The sequence below is a fragment of the Hemicordylus capensis genome, chromosome 6, assembly GCF_027244095.1.
Source record: "Hemicordylus capensis ecotype Gifberg chromosome 6, rHemCap1.1.pri, whole genome shotgun sequence".
Lineage (NCBI taxonomy): Eukaryota > Metazoa > Chordata > Lepidosauria > Squamata > Cordylidae > Hemicordylus > Hemicordylus capensis.
Genome location: NC_069662.1, coordinates 105,106,798 through 105,125,665, shown reverse-complemented (window position 1 = coordinate 105,125,665; position 18,868 = coordinate 105,106,798). Strand labels below are relative to the sequence as shown.

At 44.1% G+C, this 18,868-nt stretch overlaps 1 protein-coding gene across 3 annotated transcripts in view; it reads left to right on the top strand.

The window, feature by feature from the left end:
• The window catches only part of TGFBR2 (transforming growth factor beta receptor 2), a 122,728-nt gene extending 104,314 nt beyond the window's left edge, over window positions 1-18,414 (top strand). For all 3 annotated transcript variants that reach the window (XM_053263170.1, XM_053263171.1, XM_053263168.1), the window contains exons 4-7: window positions 1,898-2,697; window positions 3,179-3,320; window positions 12,949-13,076; window positions 15,858-18,414. In XM_053263170.1, the coding sequence (XP_053119145.1) occupies window positions 1,898-2,697; window positions 3,179-3,320; window positions 12,949-13,076; window positions 15,858-16,037 (1,250 nt within the window). In that variant the 3' untranslated portion in view covers window positions 16,038-18,414. The remainder of the gene's footprint in view (window positions 1-1,897; window positions 2,698-3,178; window positions 3,321-12,948; window positions 13,077-15,857) is intronic.
• Window positions 18,415-18,868: the final 454 nt, after the last annotated feature.

The window sequence follows — 18,868 nt, the reverse complement described above, 5'->3', positions numbered from 1 at the left end:
AAGGTTATAAGTTCGATCCTGACCAGGGGCTCAAGGTTGACTCAGCCTTCCATCCTTCTGAGGTTGGTAAAATGAGTACCCAGAAATGTTGGGGGCAATATGCTAAATCATTGTAAACCGCTTAGAGAGCTCTGGCTATAGAGCGGTATATAAATGTAAGTGCTATTGCTATTGCTATTCCTCTGTGTCTTCTTCCATATCCCTACTAACCATTGTTCTCTCACCTGCTTATATCTTTGACAGCTCCTTTGAACTCTTAAAAACATTTTTCCTTCCACCAGCGTGAGCTCTCTCATTGTGAGAAATTTCAGCAGCATCTGGGCAATCGTCTTGAAATCTTCCACCATCTGTATATTCTTGTCCTAGAGAAGCGATGCAGCTTCTTCCTCCACGAAGTTTCAAATGCATTTTTAAAATGGGAAAAGCCATTGAGGTGGATTTGGAGTTGAAACATGGTGGGTTGGGAAAGGGTTAAGCACCCTTCCCCCTGTTTCTCCACTCTCAATTGTCTCTCCAGGCGCAGGGATTTTTTGTGCTTGTGATGCATCACTTGGCCCTAATCTGCAGACAGATTGACTCCTCTTTTCCTTTCTTATTTATTTATTTAAAATATTTATACCTTGCACATTAAGGCAAATCCTTGCAGGATGGCTGGCAAGAACAATTGGATACAAACAATTAATTACCATATAAAACAAAAAAAATGAAAAAGAGCCGTTGATAAAATTTTTGACCCAATTTTTGTCATTGTATAGAGAGCTGCAGACTTGGCAGCATTTACTTTTACTCCCTGGATTTGAGGGCATTCAGTACCCACCCCCCGCCGCCCATGACTTGGTGACATTAAGGGATTCCTAAAAAGTGCATTTAGTATTCTTTAAAAGAAATAGTCTCCCTACATTGCAAAACAGATTCCATTGTCAGCTGCTTGGTGGTTCTTTTTTTCTCCAATATTTGAACTACCTGCTGTAAACAAAGTTGCTATATAGACAGACAACTCAAGGGTATGATTATACAAGTCACTCATTCACGCACACACACACACACACACACACACACATCAGCAAGCAGTAGTCTGAAAGCATACATCTTACTCTATAGTACTATATTAATTTGATAATAGAAATAAAAATGAAGATCCTTTATTCTAGACTGAAATTATTTTGTGTATTTTTACCAGTCTTGTGAAACATAGTCTAGTCGTGCCACTTTCTTCTTTTACCAAATAAGGCCCCAGGGCTGTGGCTACAAGACTGGTGAGTAGTCTATGCTGGTACTGGTGTTAGCAGTAATTATTTTGGCTCAATAGTGGTTGAGCTGAAATAAGAAACTGGCCCAGACTACATTCTTATGCATGCATGCATGCATGCATGCATACTCATGCATGCATAAGAATGCATGCATGCATAAGAATGTATGCATATGCATGCATACATACACAATGAGGATTCACACGTAAGCAAGAGTTCTCTTGGTGCTTCAATTCTGAAATGCAGAAGTGAGAAAGTAATACAGCATTGTCTGAAATGGTTTTTTGCTGAAGTGTCTGCAAGTGTTTCTCTCAGCTGTAAAATCCAGGATCCAAATACCAACTTAGGTGAGCCCATCTGTTGCTTATCAAGTGGGATTTTGAATTGCCATGGAGTTTGGAAGACTGCTGTCAGAGAAATAGTCATTACGCACCTTGAGCATGTAGTTGTATGGTTACTCATCCCATGTTAAAATGAACTACAGTGCTAGTGTGAATTCATTTTAAATCTCCTTTTTTCTTTTTCTTTTTAAAATGAGATTTATGTATCAGTCAGTATAGAAATATGATAAATAAATAAAAACACTATCATAGCTGCTTCATGTTTATATCTTCAAATGCCGATCTATTTTTGCCTTTTTCTTCCAGATAAGTCCTCAAGCTTAAGTCCTCAAGATGTTATATGTAAAGTTGCAGTAATCAGTCTTGTCCCGTTGCTTGTGATTGCCGTTGCCGTGATCCTTATCTTTTACTGTTACCGTATTCAGAGGAGGAGGCAGCTCAACAAGGCATGGGAGAAGAATGTGAAGTCCAAGAAACATAAAGACTGTAGTGATGGCTGTGCTATTATGATGGACGATGACCGCTCGGATATCAGTTCCACTTGTGCCAACAATATTAACCATAATACTGAACTGCTGCCCATTGAGCTGGACATTCTTGTGGGGAAAGGGCGATTTGCTGAAGTCTATAAGGCTAAACTGAAGCAAAACACATCGGAACAGTTTGAAACCGTGGCTGTCAAAATCTTCTCCTATGAAGAATATGCTTCCTGGAAGACAGAGAAAGACATTTTCTCTGACATAAACCTGAAACATGAGAATATCCTACAGTTCCTGACAGCAGAGGAGCGCAAGACTGATCTTGGGAAACAGTACTGGCTGATCACAGCCTTCCACTCCAGGGGCAACTTGCAGGAATACCTCATAAAACACATCATTAGCTGGGAGGACCTCTGGAAACTGGGTGGATCTTTGGCCCGAGGGATTGCCCACCTTCACAGTGACCACACACCTTGTGGCCGACCCAAAACACCTATTGTCCACAGAGACCTAAAGAGCTCCAATATCCTGGTGAAAAATGACTTAACCTGCTGCCTCTGTGACTTTGGGCTGTCGCTGAGGCTGGATCCTACTCTCTCTGTAGACGACTTGGCTAATAGTGGGCAGGTGAGCTGTGGCCTGGTAGAAAAGCTAAAGTGTTTGAAATAAGGCTATCAAAATGCCCACCATTATGGGCATATTGTATATTGCCGTATAGTGCAGGAGATGTGCAGCATTCACCTGTGGTACCCTTGTCAGTAAGGACTGGTGGAGAGCAGATTTTGCTCCTGCTGTAGGGGTCTCCCCAAGTGCTGCTCTTTATTTTTGACTGAATGTCAACAATTTACTTGTATGGAAGAAAGTAAAGTAAATGGGACCCTGCTGCCATTGAAAATCGAACCTACTCCTGCATAGCTGCCCCTCTTATCCGTGTATCTACATCATGGATTCTGCTTGCTATGGAATGTTGGGAAGTAGCTTTTTAATAAAGAGAGACCTTCAGAGTGGCAGAAACCTTACTGTGAGCTGTCATACTATGTTCGCTTCCTGACTAGATTGCTGAGTAACATCAAAAGCATTTTAACTGTTCTTTTGTAAATGCCTACAGGTTGGCACAGCAAGGTACATGGCTCCTGAAGTCCTGGAATCCAGAATGAACTTGGATAACGTTGAATCCTTCAAGCAGACTGATGTGTATTCCATGGCTTTGGTTCTGTGGGAAATGACCTCTCGCTGCAACGGTGTTGGAGGTATGTGTGATGCACCGTATTAGAACTCATGGGGAATTTCCCCCCCAGCACATTTATTTATTTATTTATTTAATTCATACCCCACCTTTCATTAAGGAACTCCCAAGGCGGCTCACAATAAAATTATAAAAAGACACATTAAAATATTGAGCTAAAAAATATAAAAACAAAATTTGATTTTTAAAAACTAAATTAAAACACAAGCATAAAATGTGATTGAATACTACTTGAATCTAAAGGCTGCAGGAATGTGTTTCTTTTGTGGATACCTGCTCTTTCTACACGGAGCTTACAGTAGTTAACATCTGGTTCCCAGGTAGTGTCTCATCTGAGCAGCTTTGGATGGATAGAAATGTGCCATGTGCTTTTAACACTCCCCAAGTCATTTGCACAAATGAATTTTCCTTCAGTTTTATAGTAGCCATGATACAATTGTTACCAGTTCACACTGCTGCAACATATTCAATACAGTTCTTACTTTGGCAGATGCTCAAATAGCATCCGCAGCACAAAGTACTTTTCATCAGAAAGTGGGATGTACATTGTTGTGTGTGTTACTTCCAGAAGGTTTGAGGTTTAATCCCTGGCATCTCCAGGTAGGCTGGAAAAGATCGCTTTATGAAACCCAGCACTGCTGTTGCCAGTTAGTGTAGACAGTGCTTACTTACTGAGATGGACCAAAAGTCTGACTCAGAATGAGGCAGTTTCATATGTGTTCATCAGCAAAGATTGGTTTACTATCTTTAATTACCTCTAAACAGAAAAATCTTTGCTAAAGTTATCCACGCTCATGTAACATCCAGGTTAGATTACTGTAATGTGCGATGAACTATCTTGAATATTGTTCAGGCACTTGACTGGTTCAGAGTATGGCAACTAGACACGTGACTGGAGTCCAGCACTCTGAACATCGAACTCCCATTCTAAAAGATCTGCAGGCACAGTTCAGGGTGCTAGTTCTGACCTTAAAGCCCCAAATGGCCTGAGGCCCTGTGTCGTACTTAGACTATTTCCTGAAGTGGCCTATAATGTGAGATTTATATCCGAGGCCCTGAGAAATCAGGTGGGTGGCAACCAGGAAGAGGGCCTTTTCAGTAGTGACACCTTTTTTGTGGAATGCCCTTCCCTGCAGTTTTATCATTTTGAACACTAGTTTAATGCTTTGTTTTGTTGTTGCTACTTATATCTGATTTTGTTAGGTTTCCCTCCATCTCCTCTGTGTTTCAAACTTTTAAAAGCCTTTGGGGTTTCTTGCTCACTCTGCTACTTGTTTTTATTTCATTTGCAAGCCGCTTTGGGTAGTGAAGTGGGGAAATGGCCTAGAAAGACACTTCTATACAGTTTCCTGCTGGAGTCTCCCACCAAGGCAGTGCTCAGGACCAGACCTGATTAGTTATTTCAGTATAACCAACTTACGCTTTGATCCCTTTCTCCATTTCTTAAATGGAGGTTTAACTGGAGAAAAAACTCAGTTATTACCCAATTATCACCATACAGCTAGAAAGAAGGTTATCTAGTAGGGATGTGCAGAACATTTTGAGCTCGAAACATTCTGACTCCGGATGGGCCATTTTGAGTGTTTTGAACTCCTAACCAAACGCCCTTCGAATGAGGGGTCTGTTTCAAGCTCTGAATAGCATGGTCCCCTTTTGAATGTTCCAAGCACTCTTTTGGACTCTTGGCAAGGGGCGGTGGGAGGTGCTTTTAAAAGTAATTGCCTGGTTACTGTTTGCACCTACAAGGCCGTTTGCACCCTGTTTGCACCCTGCACAGCATCTCATCCTGAGGCTGCCACACCTACAGTGCTCTTCTGGTCTCTGCACAAGCATGGCATCCATTTGCATAGTCAGCACCACCACACAGATGGCTGCCGTGCATGTTCAGCGGTCAAAAGAGCACCATAGGTGGGTCAGCCTCGGTGCAAGATGCTGGGTGAGCACTGCTGCTCGCAGGTACGAGCGGTAATCAGGTAACGACTCCTGAAAGCACCTCCTGCTGCCAGGAGTCCGATATGGCACTTGGAACACTCAAAATGTTCCAAGCTGATTCCATCGGAACAACCAGTTCGACCGATTGTTCCAATGGAACGTTCTGGGCATTTGTGTTCCGTTCAGAGGGCAGAACAGACACAAATCCCATTCCATGCATTTCCCTATTACCTAGTCAAACCACTCCTCCTGTGTTTCTACTGCTAAAACCAAATAGGTCTGATCCTGAGCACAGCCTGAGTAGGAGACTGCTGGTGGGGAAAACCTGTGTAATTTCCTCAGCTGCTTTGGAAGAAGGGTAGGGGTGTAAATTTGATTGGATAAGCCAGTTGTGCATTTGGCAATGTCCACAGTACGCTTAACCCCTTGACAGATTAGCTTACCTTATCTGTATTGTAATATGCCACACACGAAGAAAAGGAGGGAATGAGCCGTGCCACTCCAGATGTGTGCTTGTAGGTGAGGAGTAGTTTGAGCATTCTGCATGGCTCAACAAGTAAGCCGAGTTGTGCATTCTAGTAAGAAGGTGGGAGGAGCCCCCCCCTTGTAGTAAGCAATCTAACCTCCAAGCTACCAAGTATAAAAGACAACCAGACCTCTTCAAGGGAGTGTGTTGAGGAGTCCCAGCCCACATCCCTGCTACCTAATATCCAAATGCTAATGGTTTCATTGGTGATTGCTTCAGCATGACGATGTATGCTGATTCCACAGTTTTGTTTCTAGTCTTTCTCCTGCTCTTTAATATGAACTAAGAGCATCCATTACACTTATAATATCTTCTTAATCCAGTTATTGTATTATCTTTACCTTAAAAAACACTAGTGCAGCAAAGTAGAACAAATGTGATGTGAGAGTAATACCCAATGGCTCCTTAATTGTATTGTCTGTTTGGGTGATTATATGCATGGGGCCATATAGCTCAGCGGCAGAGCTTTTGCTTTGTTAGCGGAAGATCCTAGATTAAATCCCTACCATCTCTAGATAGGGTTGGGGAAAACCCCTGCCTGATATCTTGGCGAGTCCATGCACACAGTACTGAGCTAGGAACCAATGGTCTGATTCAGTATAAGGCAACTTCCTATGTTTCTGTTTCCATATCTGGCAAAACCTTAGCAAAGGGAACCAAGATGCAACAGTAATTGTCACATCTGGGTTCTGCATGGGAAAGTGATCTCTTTGCTTAGGCCTCACAAACTGCATCTGAATTAATCAGACACATTCTTGGGTTATGGTGGTATACATTCACCCTAAAACAACCAGTATGGCATGTTGATTTCTCAAAGAAGCCAAAAAATATTAACTTTGTGCTGACACACCAGAAGCTGCAGAATCCCACATCTTTAGGAAACATTAGGAAGACGGGAGCATCTCCATGACATCTGTTGCTGTACAGTTGGTCTACTCCTTTGATTGGCATCTAGGAGGGGAATCACATAGCACAGAAAAGACTTCTCCCCTCAGTGGAATATGACTCTAGGCCACTACAAAGATTCCTTTGACCTCTGCTCATTTGTGTGTATGTCCATTGCTTAACCTTTATTTTTATTTATTTATTTTTAAATGGTATCAGTTCTGGGGACTTTGTGAATAAACTTAGTTTGTGCGAAGTTATTGCATGTCTGTGTACGTTTTTCAGATTGGTAAACATTTGTGAGGGAGATATTTACAAGCTGATAGGATTTTTGACTGGCTTTTTGGAACTTTTGGTATCTTGTATTCAGCTGTTTGCCTTTTTAAAAGCATGTACTGCTTAAGAAGACTCTTTCATCCTTACTAATGCCTGAGGTCTCTTCCTGTTGCTGTTTGATGAGCACACTGGAATAGTGCCTAGGGAAGGAACCACCCTTGCAGCAGCTCTACTCAGGAAGTTACAGAGATGCCTAAAATTAATATAGCCAGGATTCTATCAGGAAGGAAAAATGTGTTATGTTAGCAAGAAAAGGGTGGAGTCCCTTACCAATCTTTCTTGGGTGGAAATGATCTATGGTAGAAGTTAGCTATCGCATTACACAATATGTGTGCAAAGCATACACAGAAGAGGACAATTTTAAACATATTCGAACTAGAACAGCTTTACTAAGTAACAACTAAAATCATGTGTGGATTATTAAACACGAAGCAAGCCTCAACTCTTCTCTGTAATATTAACCAGCAGCACATAAAAACTGATGCTTGGAATATGCACCTTAGTAATACGTTTAGGAAAATGCATGTTTTAGGAAAAGGTATGTTCTCAGGAAGTATTTGTACACATGCAAAATGTAGTAGAACCTTTGGGAATATGTTCTTTGGTGTGAACTGTAAGAGACATAATGAACGTGCCATCCCAGTGGAGTAAGAGAATCCTCCCAGATCTCAAATGTGTGTGTCTTCATGTCTACACAGTTGAATCATTCATCCAGGGGTGTAGGGAACATTGAGCAAGGGAGGACAGCTGCCAGAGTTTGGAAGGGAGGCCGCCAAGGTACACCCTTGCCCTCAGCCTGGGTACCCCATTGCGCCCTCCCGCACCAGCCAGCAAATTTATTTATTTATTTATTTTACATTTTCTGTCCCGCTCTTCCTCTGAGGAGCCCAGAGCGGTGTACTACATACTTGGGTTTCTCCTCACAACAACCCTGTGAAGTAGGTTAGGCTGAGAGAGAAGTGACTGACCCAGAGTCACCCAGCAAGTATCATGGCTGAATGGGGATTTGAACTCGGGTCTCCCCAGTCCTAGTCCAGCACTCTAACCACTACACCACACTGGCTCAAATGAAGCGCTTGCCAGCTGGGAGCGTGAGGTGCACCCCTCTCCTCCCCAGCTGATGTTTCAGTGAAATGCTGGCTAGGCTGTGGGGGAAAGCCCAGCCAGCATTTCAATGAAATGTTAAATGGGGAGGGTGAGAGAGGGTCCAAACAGACCCTCTCCTGGGCAGTGGCCATGCCCCCTGTATCTGATGTCATCCCAGGGTGCATGGCTTTGGGTTTTCTCAGTAAGGTGCATATTTGCCTGAAAAGGGGCTCTAGGGGTTGCTTGGGAACAAAACTATGAAGTGTTCTACACTAGGGGTAGGCAGATTGAAGGCTTCCAGGAGCAACGTTTTATTTGCCAGAGTCTTAGGAGCCATCAGCACATTTGGGGAGGCAAAGCTTGTCAGAAAATGGCAGTTGGTACAGAAATTTGCATCTACAGATTAAGGGATTTTCAACCTCATACCCCCTGAATTCCAGGATAATTTCACTACAGGAGGGGAGCAAGGTAGTCCTGCTTTGTGAAGAAAGCAGATGGAGAGAGAGATGAATGGGAGAGAAAGTCAAAGCAAACCCATGTAACGGGGTGGGGGGAATGGGTAACAGTGGCGTGCCCATGCTCTCATTCTGCCATTTTGTATTATTGATGGGAAGGAGAGAGCAAGAGAAACAAGCCCATAGACCTGGAGAGCTACTTCAGTTGAGCCTGGGGGTTGCCTGCAGGTCCCAAGCTTCCCAGTGCCCACCCCCATTCTACACAGTCTGTGGGGTGAAGCATAGATATGCTGGAAACAATCTTCACATATCTCGGCCCCTTTTAGCCAGCACTGGCTGCCGAAAATGCACATGGCATTTAACCTGCACACTGCAGCTGTAAATAGTAGTGTAGTTGTGGGTAAAGAGTCGGCCTGGGGGGGGGGGGGATGGCAGGGAAAGGCCATCCTGTTACTTGTTGAACTCTGTGCCGAGAAGCGTGTGTGGGAAGGAGGCTATAGTTTGCTTGATGTTTCGCTGGAGTATAATTGAGAAGTCATATTTAGAAACTCAGCAATGCTGCTTTGGGGGAAACTTGAACTCCTCCACTACCCTGTTAGCTTGGTATTTTGGTCGGTACAACAGCTGTGTACCAGATGTTACACTTTGTGAGAAATCTCATTTCCATCCAGGCATTTTGCCTTTGCAACCGACATGGATACTGTGAGAAAGGAAAGCAGCAAGTGCGTTAAGTGATCTGACAGCCCTCTAAAAGCCACCTATTTTCAAGACCTTTGTTGCCAGTACATGACATCAGTCCAAACAAGCAGAGTTACCAGGCAATAATTTGGAACATACCTTTCAAAATGGCTTCTGTTCCCTGAGCTGTTCTAAGGAATATCATATTGCCTGGGAGAGTGGCTGGCTTGATTGAAACAAAGTCTTTTGATTTAAGTATAGCAGTTCAGAGGGGAAGAGGCGTAGGCAATGGAGAAAGGCTTGGGTGTGTTTCAGGGATAGAGAGAGAGAACTTCACAGTTTTGAAGACTGATGGCCATAGCTCAGTGGTCCCAGGTTCAATCCCTGGCATTTCCAGGTAGGGCTGCAAGAGACTCCTGCCTCAAACCTTGGGAGCCACTTCTGGGAGGAGGAGTGGTCTTGTGCTAACAAACATGACTTGTCCCCTTTGCTGAGCAGGGTCCACTCTGGTTGCATATGAATGGGAGCCTACATGTGTGAGCACTATAAGATAGTCCCCTTAGGGGATGGGGAGAGTATTTGAAGGTTCCAAGTTTCTTCCCTGGCATCTCCAAGATAGGGCTGAGAGAGACTCCTGCCTGTAACCTTGAAGATGCCGCTGCCAGTCTGTGAAGACAATACTGAGCTAGATAGACCAATGGTCTGACTCAGTATATGGCAGCTTCCTATGTTTCTATACCATAGCGCAGGGTTTCTTAACCCTGGACCCCCAGATGTTGTTGGACTACAACTCCCAGAATCCCCAGCCACAAAGGCCATGTCTGGGGATGATGGGAGTTGTAGTCCAACAACATCTGGGGGCCCAAGGTTAAGAAACCCTGCCATAGAGCTAAGTGACCAATGGTATAAGGCAACTTCCTATGTGCGAAAGCGACTGTTGTCGTCTGGGCATAGTAAGCCCAGGACCAGATTCAGTGGGAAAGAGAGAGCCACCTTTTGGCGCATCTTCAGATGCAAATGGAATGGCCTGTCTCTAGGATTAGGAAGATGCTCAGCCAGACTTTGCACTGGCATGGCAGAAGAACAAAAGGCACAAATACGCACATGTTCGTCCAGCAGTTCTGTCAATACCACAATTATAGGGATGGGTGGGAGGGCAGAGTCACTAGTTTTTCTGCATAATGTTGTTTTCAAAATGTGTAACTCCTGCCTTTAACTGAGACCAGTTTAAGTGCATAAGCTGCAGTCCTCCTCCTGGCTACCTGCACATAACCCCCGTTGCTCTATGGAAGTTACTCTTAGGTACTACCTCTACTCAGGTTTGCAGATTAATTTTTTTAAAAATGTAAACACCAACATCTTCCTTTGTGTCAGGAGAAAGCTTGACATTTGTAAATTGCCCTATATTGTGCTTCAGAACCCATTTGTTTCCTTAGACCAGCTCCAGGGAATAGAGGTTGTGTCTGTCTTTGTTGCCCGTCTCCAAAGTCTGTTTCCGTTTTGTCCCATGTCCTTTCCTGACAAAAATAAATAATGTGGAATTATCTCACACAGCCTGCCTGATACCGAGATGATTAGCACTCAGCAGCAGTTACAATGTGCAGTATTTGCATGGTGCCAATTAAAATAGGACTTGATCTATGCTTTATCATGTGAATGCACAGGAACCGCATAAAACAGGGTTAAATTAAGAAAACACCAATCCTTCCTTACATAAGCCACAATGGATCAATGGTTTTGCCCATAAGTCTTTAACCTAGAAGAGATGCCATTGTAGCAGCTGTCTTCTGCATTTCTCGGGGTGATCCAGTGTGCTATTTTAATCTTGGTAGATGGCACACTTTACCTTTTTAATGCTATTGAAATGACATCTACTGTAGGACCTTGTTATTCACGAAACTGCTATTTGCAGTTCCGCGTAACCACGGGGTGTCTAATAGACACCCGTTTCCAGTATCCATGGATACGAAAGTATTAAAACTTTTGTATCCACAGTTCCTAGAGGGCCAGAAGACACTTCAGAGGTCACTTCCGCCCACCATTTTGTCTGCAGGAGCCCAAGAGGAGACAGGAGGAGCCATTTTGTGGTTTATTTCTATCCATGAGTTTTTGCCGTTTTGGAGAGCATTGCATCCTTTTTGGTGCATTCCTGGGTACATGGGGAGATTCCAGGACATATGGCGACGCTATGGCAGGCCTGCTCAACTTAGACCCCCAGCTGGTTTTGGACTACAACTCCCATAATTCCCAGCCACAGTGGCCAGTAGCCAGGGATTATGGAAGTTGTAGGCCAACATCTGCACAAGGGCTGAAGCTGAGCAGCCCTGCATTACAGAGTACGCCAAAGTACAGGTTTTTGCCCTTTTTTGCCATTTTCCCTCCAGCCTGGAACCCCCCTTTCCCCATAGGAATAATGCTTCATTCCTTGCAGTTCCGTTCCTCATGGTAGTAGATGAGGAATGGAACCTACACAAGTAACTAAGTTCTCCTGTATTTTATTGAAAGATCTAATTCCTACTTGTTTATCTCGGCATACTAGATCAATGGACTCAAGCCCTACTAGTTTAGGCATTTGAAATTATTGGTCACATCTTATGGCTGTGCATGGAATACTCATCTGAGCTCCAGCTGAGACTTGAAGAAAATATGTGGCGGATGTTTGATATGCATTGGCCAACAAAGAGTTTGCCAATACAAATTATTCCGGATTACAGCCTTTTAATGTCTTTATTGCTTAACTGCATTCCTAAGGCTCCCTTTCATCGTCCTCTTTTTCTTTTTTGCATTTCCAACTCCCTTCAGTTCTTTCCTAGAAAAAAGTAATAAGCAGTAGACAAGGCCGATCTGCTCCCAATGGCAGAGAGTCACTCGGCTTGTGAGTCAGTTCTGTGTGTGTTTGCAGAGAGCCCAGTGATTTCTAGATTATTGAAATCAACTGTAATATCTCCACTTCCGGTGATAAAATGTTTTTTAATCTTGTTATATTGTTTTAAAACTCACACCGTTTTTTCACCATGAAGTGCATAGCATGGTGAACAACATTCAACAACAAAAAAAGCACTTTGTGCTCCATCTGTCTTAGTTTAGTTTTGATGGCTGTTCCAGAGCTTGGCAAAATCTCCTCAAACCCAAGCTTTAGCATTCATCTGAAGTGCTGTGAGACCTCCCAGTTTTGCTGGGATTTAGTGCTTTGTGCATGGGGAGCTAGTTGGGACTTTAATCTGCTTGGGATCCTGTTATGGGTTTGTCTTGGCATGTTCTTGTTTTAGAGGTTAGTTTTGTTGGTTGATTCAGAAGATGTCATAACCGGCTCCCGTCCCTCAGCAAACAGAAATGAGGCATAGATTGCTTTTGGCCGAGCTGAGTCCTGGCTTCTTTTCTGTCCCACGTGTGTTCTTATTTTTTAAAAAATCCATCTCTTGATTAGGCCAAACTCATGTTTGTATCCCCAGGAGAGTGGCTTCCAGGTCCAAAGTTTTAGTCTGGAAGTTCAACCTCGGCCCACCTCTGTTGTTGTCAGTATGTCTCCCTAAGGCAGATAATGCTGGAGGAGGAAATAGACAATCTTAAAAGTGGGGGCAATTGGGCTAAGAAAAAAAAAGACGACGACGACAGTGCTTTGCTTTCAGAGGGTGGAGGAGAGGAGCAGCCAGCAGAGTTGGCTTCTGTCTTTGTATGATCTTGGCCCACAAGCCTGATTTCAGTCTGGTTGTGTTCATTTATTCTCCTGGCAGAGGTGAAAGACTACGAGCCACCATTTGGCTCCAAAGTACGGGAACACCCATGTGTGGAAAGCATGAAGGACAATGTTTTGCGGGACAGAGGGCGACCGGAGATCCCAAACTCCTGGCTGAACCATCAGGTAAGAGCATCCCATTCGGCTGCAGCAATCCTTGCTATAGCTCTGGGTGACAGGACTGCAAGCCACAGCTCCCTGTCTCCTTCTTCTCTGCATTTTCTCAGTGAGCTCTGCACTTTCCAGTTGGTCTCATTGCACTGGAGTGGGCATCTTGTGTTTTGCTACATTCCAGTTACAGGGCATGCACTTGACCATAGATGGCAGCTGGTCAGCTTAGTGGTTGGTCATGTCAAACATCAGTCAAACTCGCAGGGCGAATTGGCCTTTGGTATTTGCTATTCATTGCGCAAGGCTCTAAGTACTTTTGCAAAACTTGTAAATCCTGAGCAGTTTATGCTGTATTAGCTCTTCCATATTCATTTTCCTCCTCCGCAGTGGCGTTTTTGTAATGAACCCATTATTCATAATGCTAAATTCTGAAATGGAGTGTACACAGCACTCCTCCCTCCCCCTTCTCTTAATGAGATTTGTTGCACTACTGATTTCAAGTTAATGTTTAATATTTAATTTAACTTTAATGCCAGTAATTTCAGTGCGAGCAGAAAATGAATATTATTGGTATACCTACAATATCATTGTATTGTTGATATCCGTCAACATCGCCCATTAGGTGAATTTTGCCATTAAAACGGGACTTTGAAGCTTTTTAAAAACAGCAGAAAATTTTTCATCTTAATCCTGTTTAATGTCACTTCTTGTGACCATGGTGAGAACCATTTTCTTTCCTAATAATAGCTAGGTTTTGCTGCATAATTTCTTCTGTTGAAATAAAGGCCAAGCACTTAACACATAACCTAATGAATTAATATGTCTAAGCAGAGGCAAGAAACTACATGAAAGCTCACAAGGTGAAGGTCCTGTTTTACATCCAGTCTCAAACAGGACCGAGGGAACTCTTGAGTTACAGAACAGGGCAGCAGCAGTGGGGGAGCATCTGCTTTGCAGTCAGAAGGTCCCAGGTTCAATCCCTACCATCTCCAGGTAGGGTTGGGTCAGCCTCCTCCCTGAAACCTTGGGAGGCCACTGCCAGTCAGTGAAGACAATACTAAACTCAACAGACCCATGGTCTGACTCAGTTTAAGGCATTTTCCTATGTTTCTGTGACCTCCATTATAGTCAAGTCATGCTGATAGTGAAATTGGCCACCATGCTATGCTGTGCTATGCAAATGCCAGCATTGCCCATCAGGTGGCACTGCTGCACATGTGACAGGCAGGCCTTCACAGTGTTGTGCAAGTGGACACTTGCAACTACTTCAAACTCCTGCACCTTTGTTTCCAATGGAAGTTGTGCTCTGCAACTGTGAGTGTGGAGTAGGAGTGTGCACGGTTCGGTCCGGCAACATTCCATAGAACGCCGGACCGGTCCGGAGGTCCGGCAGTCCGGCGGTCCGGCACAGGGGGGGCCTGTCGCTTTAAGCGGGGGGGGTGGTAGTACTTACCCCCCCGCCGCCGCTCTTCCCCCTCTGGCGCTGTTCCCATCAAGGAATCTTCTTGGGGTGGCAGAGTTCCTCTCTGCCGCCCCTGCCTGCCCCCGTCGTTGTCTCAAAATACCTCCAATGCTGCCCCCGTTGTTGCGAAAGCCCACAGACGAGCGCTAGCGGCGCGCATGCGCCCTGCGCGCCGCGCGCCCGTCTCTGATGCTGCCGCGCGCGCGCTGTGACGTATGCGGCGCCGCATATGTGACGTATGCGCCGCCCCAAGAAGATTCCTTGATGGGAACAGCGCCGGAGGGGGAAGAGCGGCGGCGGGGGGGTAAGTACTACCACCCCCCCGCTTAAAGCGACAGGCCCCCCCTGTGCCCGTCCGGGGGGCCTCCGAACCTTGCACACCCCTAGTGTGGAGTTTTATATAGGTGCGCAACTGCCTGCTTGTGCAACACCATCAGGGCTGCCTATCACATGCGCAGCAGTGCCAACTGATGAGCAACACCAGCCTTGCATTGTGCATCCTATCAGCCACTGTCTTTCCTAATAGTTTCCTCCCCCCACCCAAGTTTCATTTTATTGTATGTTTTTTAACTTTTGTAAACCGCCTTGCAATTGTTTTTAATGAAAGGCGGTATATAAATGCAACAATAAAATAAATAAATAAATAAATACATAAAAGTTCCAAATGATTACATCTCTTTGCTCCTTTGATCTCTCCATACCTGGAAAGCAGACAAATCTTTGTTGAGTGTAGTTCCCGTGACATCGTTGGATATCCTTTACTTTGGCCCTGCTATTAAATAGGCAAAACAGATCCGGACCTTGTAACTCCCAAGCAGCTCTGTATGCCCTCCCCCAACACACACACACACACACACACACACACACACACACACACACACACACACACACACCTCCTTTTCATTGTGACTGAGTGTGTGTTGGAAAATTCTTACTATCCAATCAAAACTGTGCCTTGATATAATGTTCAACTCAATGTAATGCTCCCTCCAAGTTGCTTTCTGTCAGCTGCCTGAATTCTCTGTAAAGGGAAAATTAATTCAGGAGCTTCTAGTGCAGTCTTCTTTTCTCGGACGCAAAAACTGGCCAGAAAAATCAACAAGTTAAATTACTTCCATCCATGACAAACACAATCCGTCCTATATGGTGTTAAGTGCCCATGGTGTAATTTTGGCATGCTGAAGCTGCATCAGTGTTGCTAGCATTCTTTCATCACTTAAACACCAGTACCACCTGAGCAGATCATATATTAACATATACCTTATTTCACGCTTTTTACCATTTGCCGAGTGCTGCAACTTTCAGGTCTCTGTTGCTTTCTCTGCCTCTTTCAGGGCATCCAGAAGGTGTGTGAGACTCTTGTTGAGTGTTGGGACCATGACCCTGAGGCCCGGCTTACTGCGCAGTGCGTAGCTGAGCGATTCAATGATCTCGAATACCAGGACAGACTGTCGGGGAGAAGCAGTTCGGAGGAGAAGATTCCTGAGGATGGCTCTGTGAACAGTGCCAAGTAAAGACCAGCAAGGCGAAAATTGCATGACAGAGAAATAGCTGCTTTTGGGTTTGTGCACAAGTTTGGAACAAGAAGAGGTCCTGAGTTTTGGATGTACTTCCTGCGGCACTGAGGATCCCACCTCTTCCTCTACGTTGCAGCTCCTGAGCAAGATATTACTTCTGTAAGGTAGCCATGATGGGGCAATGTGTCATGTCATTGGAGTGACTGCCTTGACCATGTCATAGGATAAGCTATGTTGGTGCTTCCTCGGAAAATGAGATTGTACAAAATGCCAATAATGTTTGCACTTTATCAATGCCTGTAACTATGGAAGAAAATTTTTGTGTGTGTTAATACATGTGCACGTACACACACACACACCCTGCAAAGATCTGCAAAGATTCTTCCAGGAAACTCATAATAGGAAAACCCTAAAAGGGATTGTTAACATGTCAGCTGTGATATCAGCAGCAAGTGCCTTATCTGCCCCCACCCCACCCCAAACCAACCGTGCATCGCTGCACTACCTTTTTAAATCAAAGGACAAGAAAAAACCCCTGTCCACTGACCAGGGCTGGCCATGCTAGAGCCCATTTTAACACATTGTTGTAACTATGTAATGGTGGTTCAGCTGGTTCCTGAATGTGTTTTTTTAAAAAAATAATATGTAGGTTCAGTGGACCATTGCTGCTCTGATTTCCATGCAGACTTCACAGAACCCTTTTTGTCTTGTCATGCCTATAGAAAGGAAAGGCTAACGTATCCCCTCCCTTTCTCTGAACTTGCACTTCATGTCAGCAGCCTGCTTACTGTGAGAGAAGAATGGGTTTCCCAGCCCCCCACTCTATGAAATCAGGCAGGGACTCTTATAGCTGAAACAGATGTTTTGCATTTGCTGTGCCTTTGGATGTGAAGTCGGGCTCCCTCCCTCCTTTCTGGGATCAGTAACATCATGTCTAGCTTCTTGAGCCCTTAAGTGCGCATTTGATTTCATGCCCAGTGCAAAAGGAGGGCTAGCACAAGAATCCCTTCCAAAGTGTCTGGATTTCTGTGATGCTGTGGAAAAGCTTTGCCACACACTACTAGCAAGCATCAGCATCATGATCAGTCCTCCTCCGTGTGTGCTGTAGCCTATCTGCAGCCCGTTCGGAACTGCTGGCAATAAGAGTACATTCCTCCACGGGTCCCCCCAGGCATGGCTTACATTCTTTTAGTCTTCCAAAATATTTAGATTTGGAGCTGGCTCTTGAGGAATTTTAAATGATGGCATTTCAGCAGTCGGACTTCATTTGCTCGATCATCCTATCCCCCTCTGCACTGTGGAGTTTGTGTCGGGTCCGAGGACCAGGAAGTCTGACTTCAGATGCCATCTACGCCTCATTTTCAAACCAGAGACCAGGAATTTTACTCTGGTACATTGTAAGTTGCTCCATACCAGAAACAATCCTGCAGAGTGAAAAGATGTATATAAAGTGCAATCCTAAATTGTTTTATCATTCAGGACACTGTTGTTTTTCTAGGAATTGTTGCTTTGTGTATCCAATAGGAGCAGGGGGAGCATATTTCACATAGGAGTTAAAGTTTTATGGTGAAAATATTTATTTTTAAAAAAAAGCTTTTTGCATCTGCTTTTATATTAAAAATATTTTTGAAATATTTAAGCATTAAGTGGGACAGATGCTTAACAGTTAAAACGGAATTCAGGCCATACTGTCAACTTAGTAGCAACAAACTATGTACTGAACTGGGGAGCTACTGGCAAGGCAAAAGTATACTGGGATAAGGTTTCCAATCAGAGTTGGGATCTAGTGTCCTCTAGTGGTGACTTTCCAGGGTAGCATCCTAGAAAAAAGCTGCATAGGAGAGAATGAGGAGCTTTATCACAAACTGGAACTGAGGGTGTGTCTGTGCAGCAAATTTAACATTTAAATCTCATGCACACTTACCTTGGAACAAGCTCCTTTAAATACAGTGGCTCAAAAACCGGGCTTCATACCACTGATTTTAAAACTTGGTCTTCACAAGCTGGTGAGACTTGGATTTCCTGGGAACTTTGGGAATCATAGTTTTGTGAAGGCACAAACTAGAACACTTTCCAGAGTTCCTTGGTAGACAGCTGTAACAAGCAGTTCGAACCTGGCTTGAATGTTCAGTGGACATGTGCCCTGGGTATACACTCTGAAACTGTATCATGAGAGAACATCCAGTAGCTCCTGGCAACTCTTTTAACATTTTGTACTATTACACTTAAAGGGGATTTCTCAGCTCTTCAATGAAACACTTTCACTGTACATGTATGAACATTGGAATCTGAACATATACCCTTGTTTATCAGATGTTTCAAGCACTTACCATATTTTTGTATAATAAACTGTTTTAGATCAAACAAATCATAACTTCTTTTAAATGTCGTATGTATGCATGGGGTAATCTTCAGGCAAACTCCTCATTTTGTTTCTCCTCAACTAATATTATATTTACATCTCATCTTTCTTCCATCATGGATCCCAAGACAGGTTCCCAGATCTGCTTGTCTTCAGTAAGTGGCTCTATCCTTTGCCCTCAGATCCTGCCCTGGGAGCCATCTGAAGGTGTGGCAACTCATGGTGTCTTTTCCTGTGCTTTGTTCCAGGGATATTTCAAAGTATGCTCTGCTGTGCACTGAGGAAATATCTGTATTGGTATTAGTTCTGGTCCAGTACTGTTAATTTTACATCATGTTGATAGTGCATGGAGGAATGCATCGATTCAAGTCAATTCATCGGATTGAATCAGGGCATCAAAGGGGGCTTACCTGAATCCAACTAGAACTTGGTTGCCTTCCAGCAGCTATAGTCTCCCCACCACCAC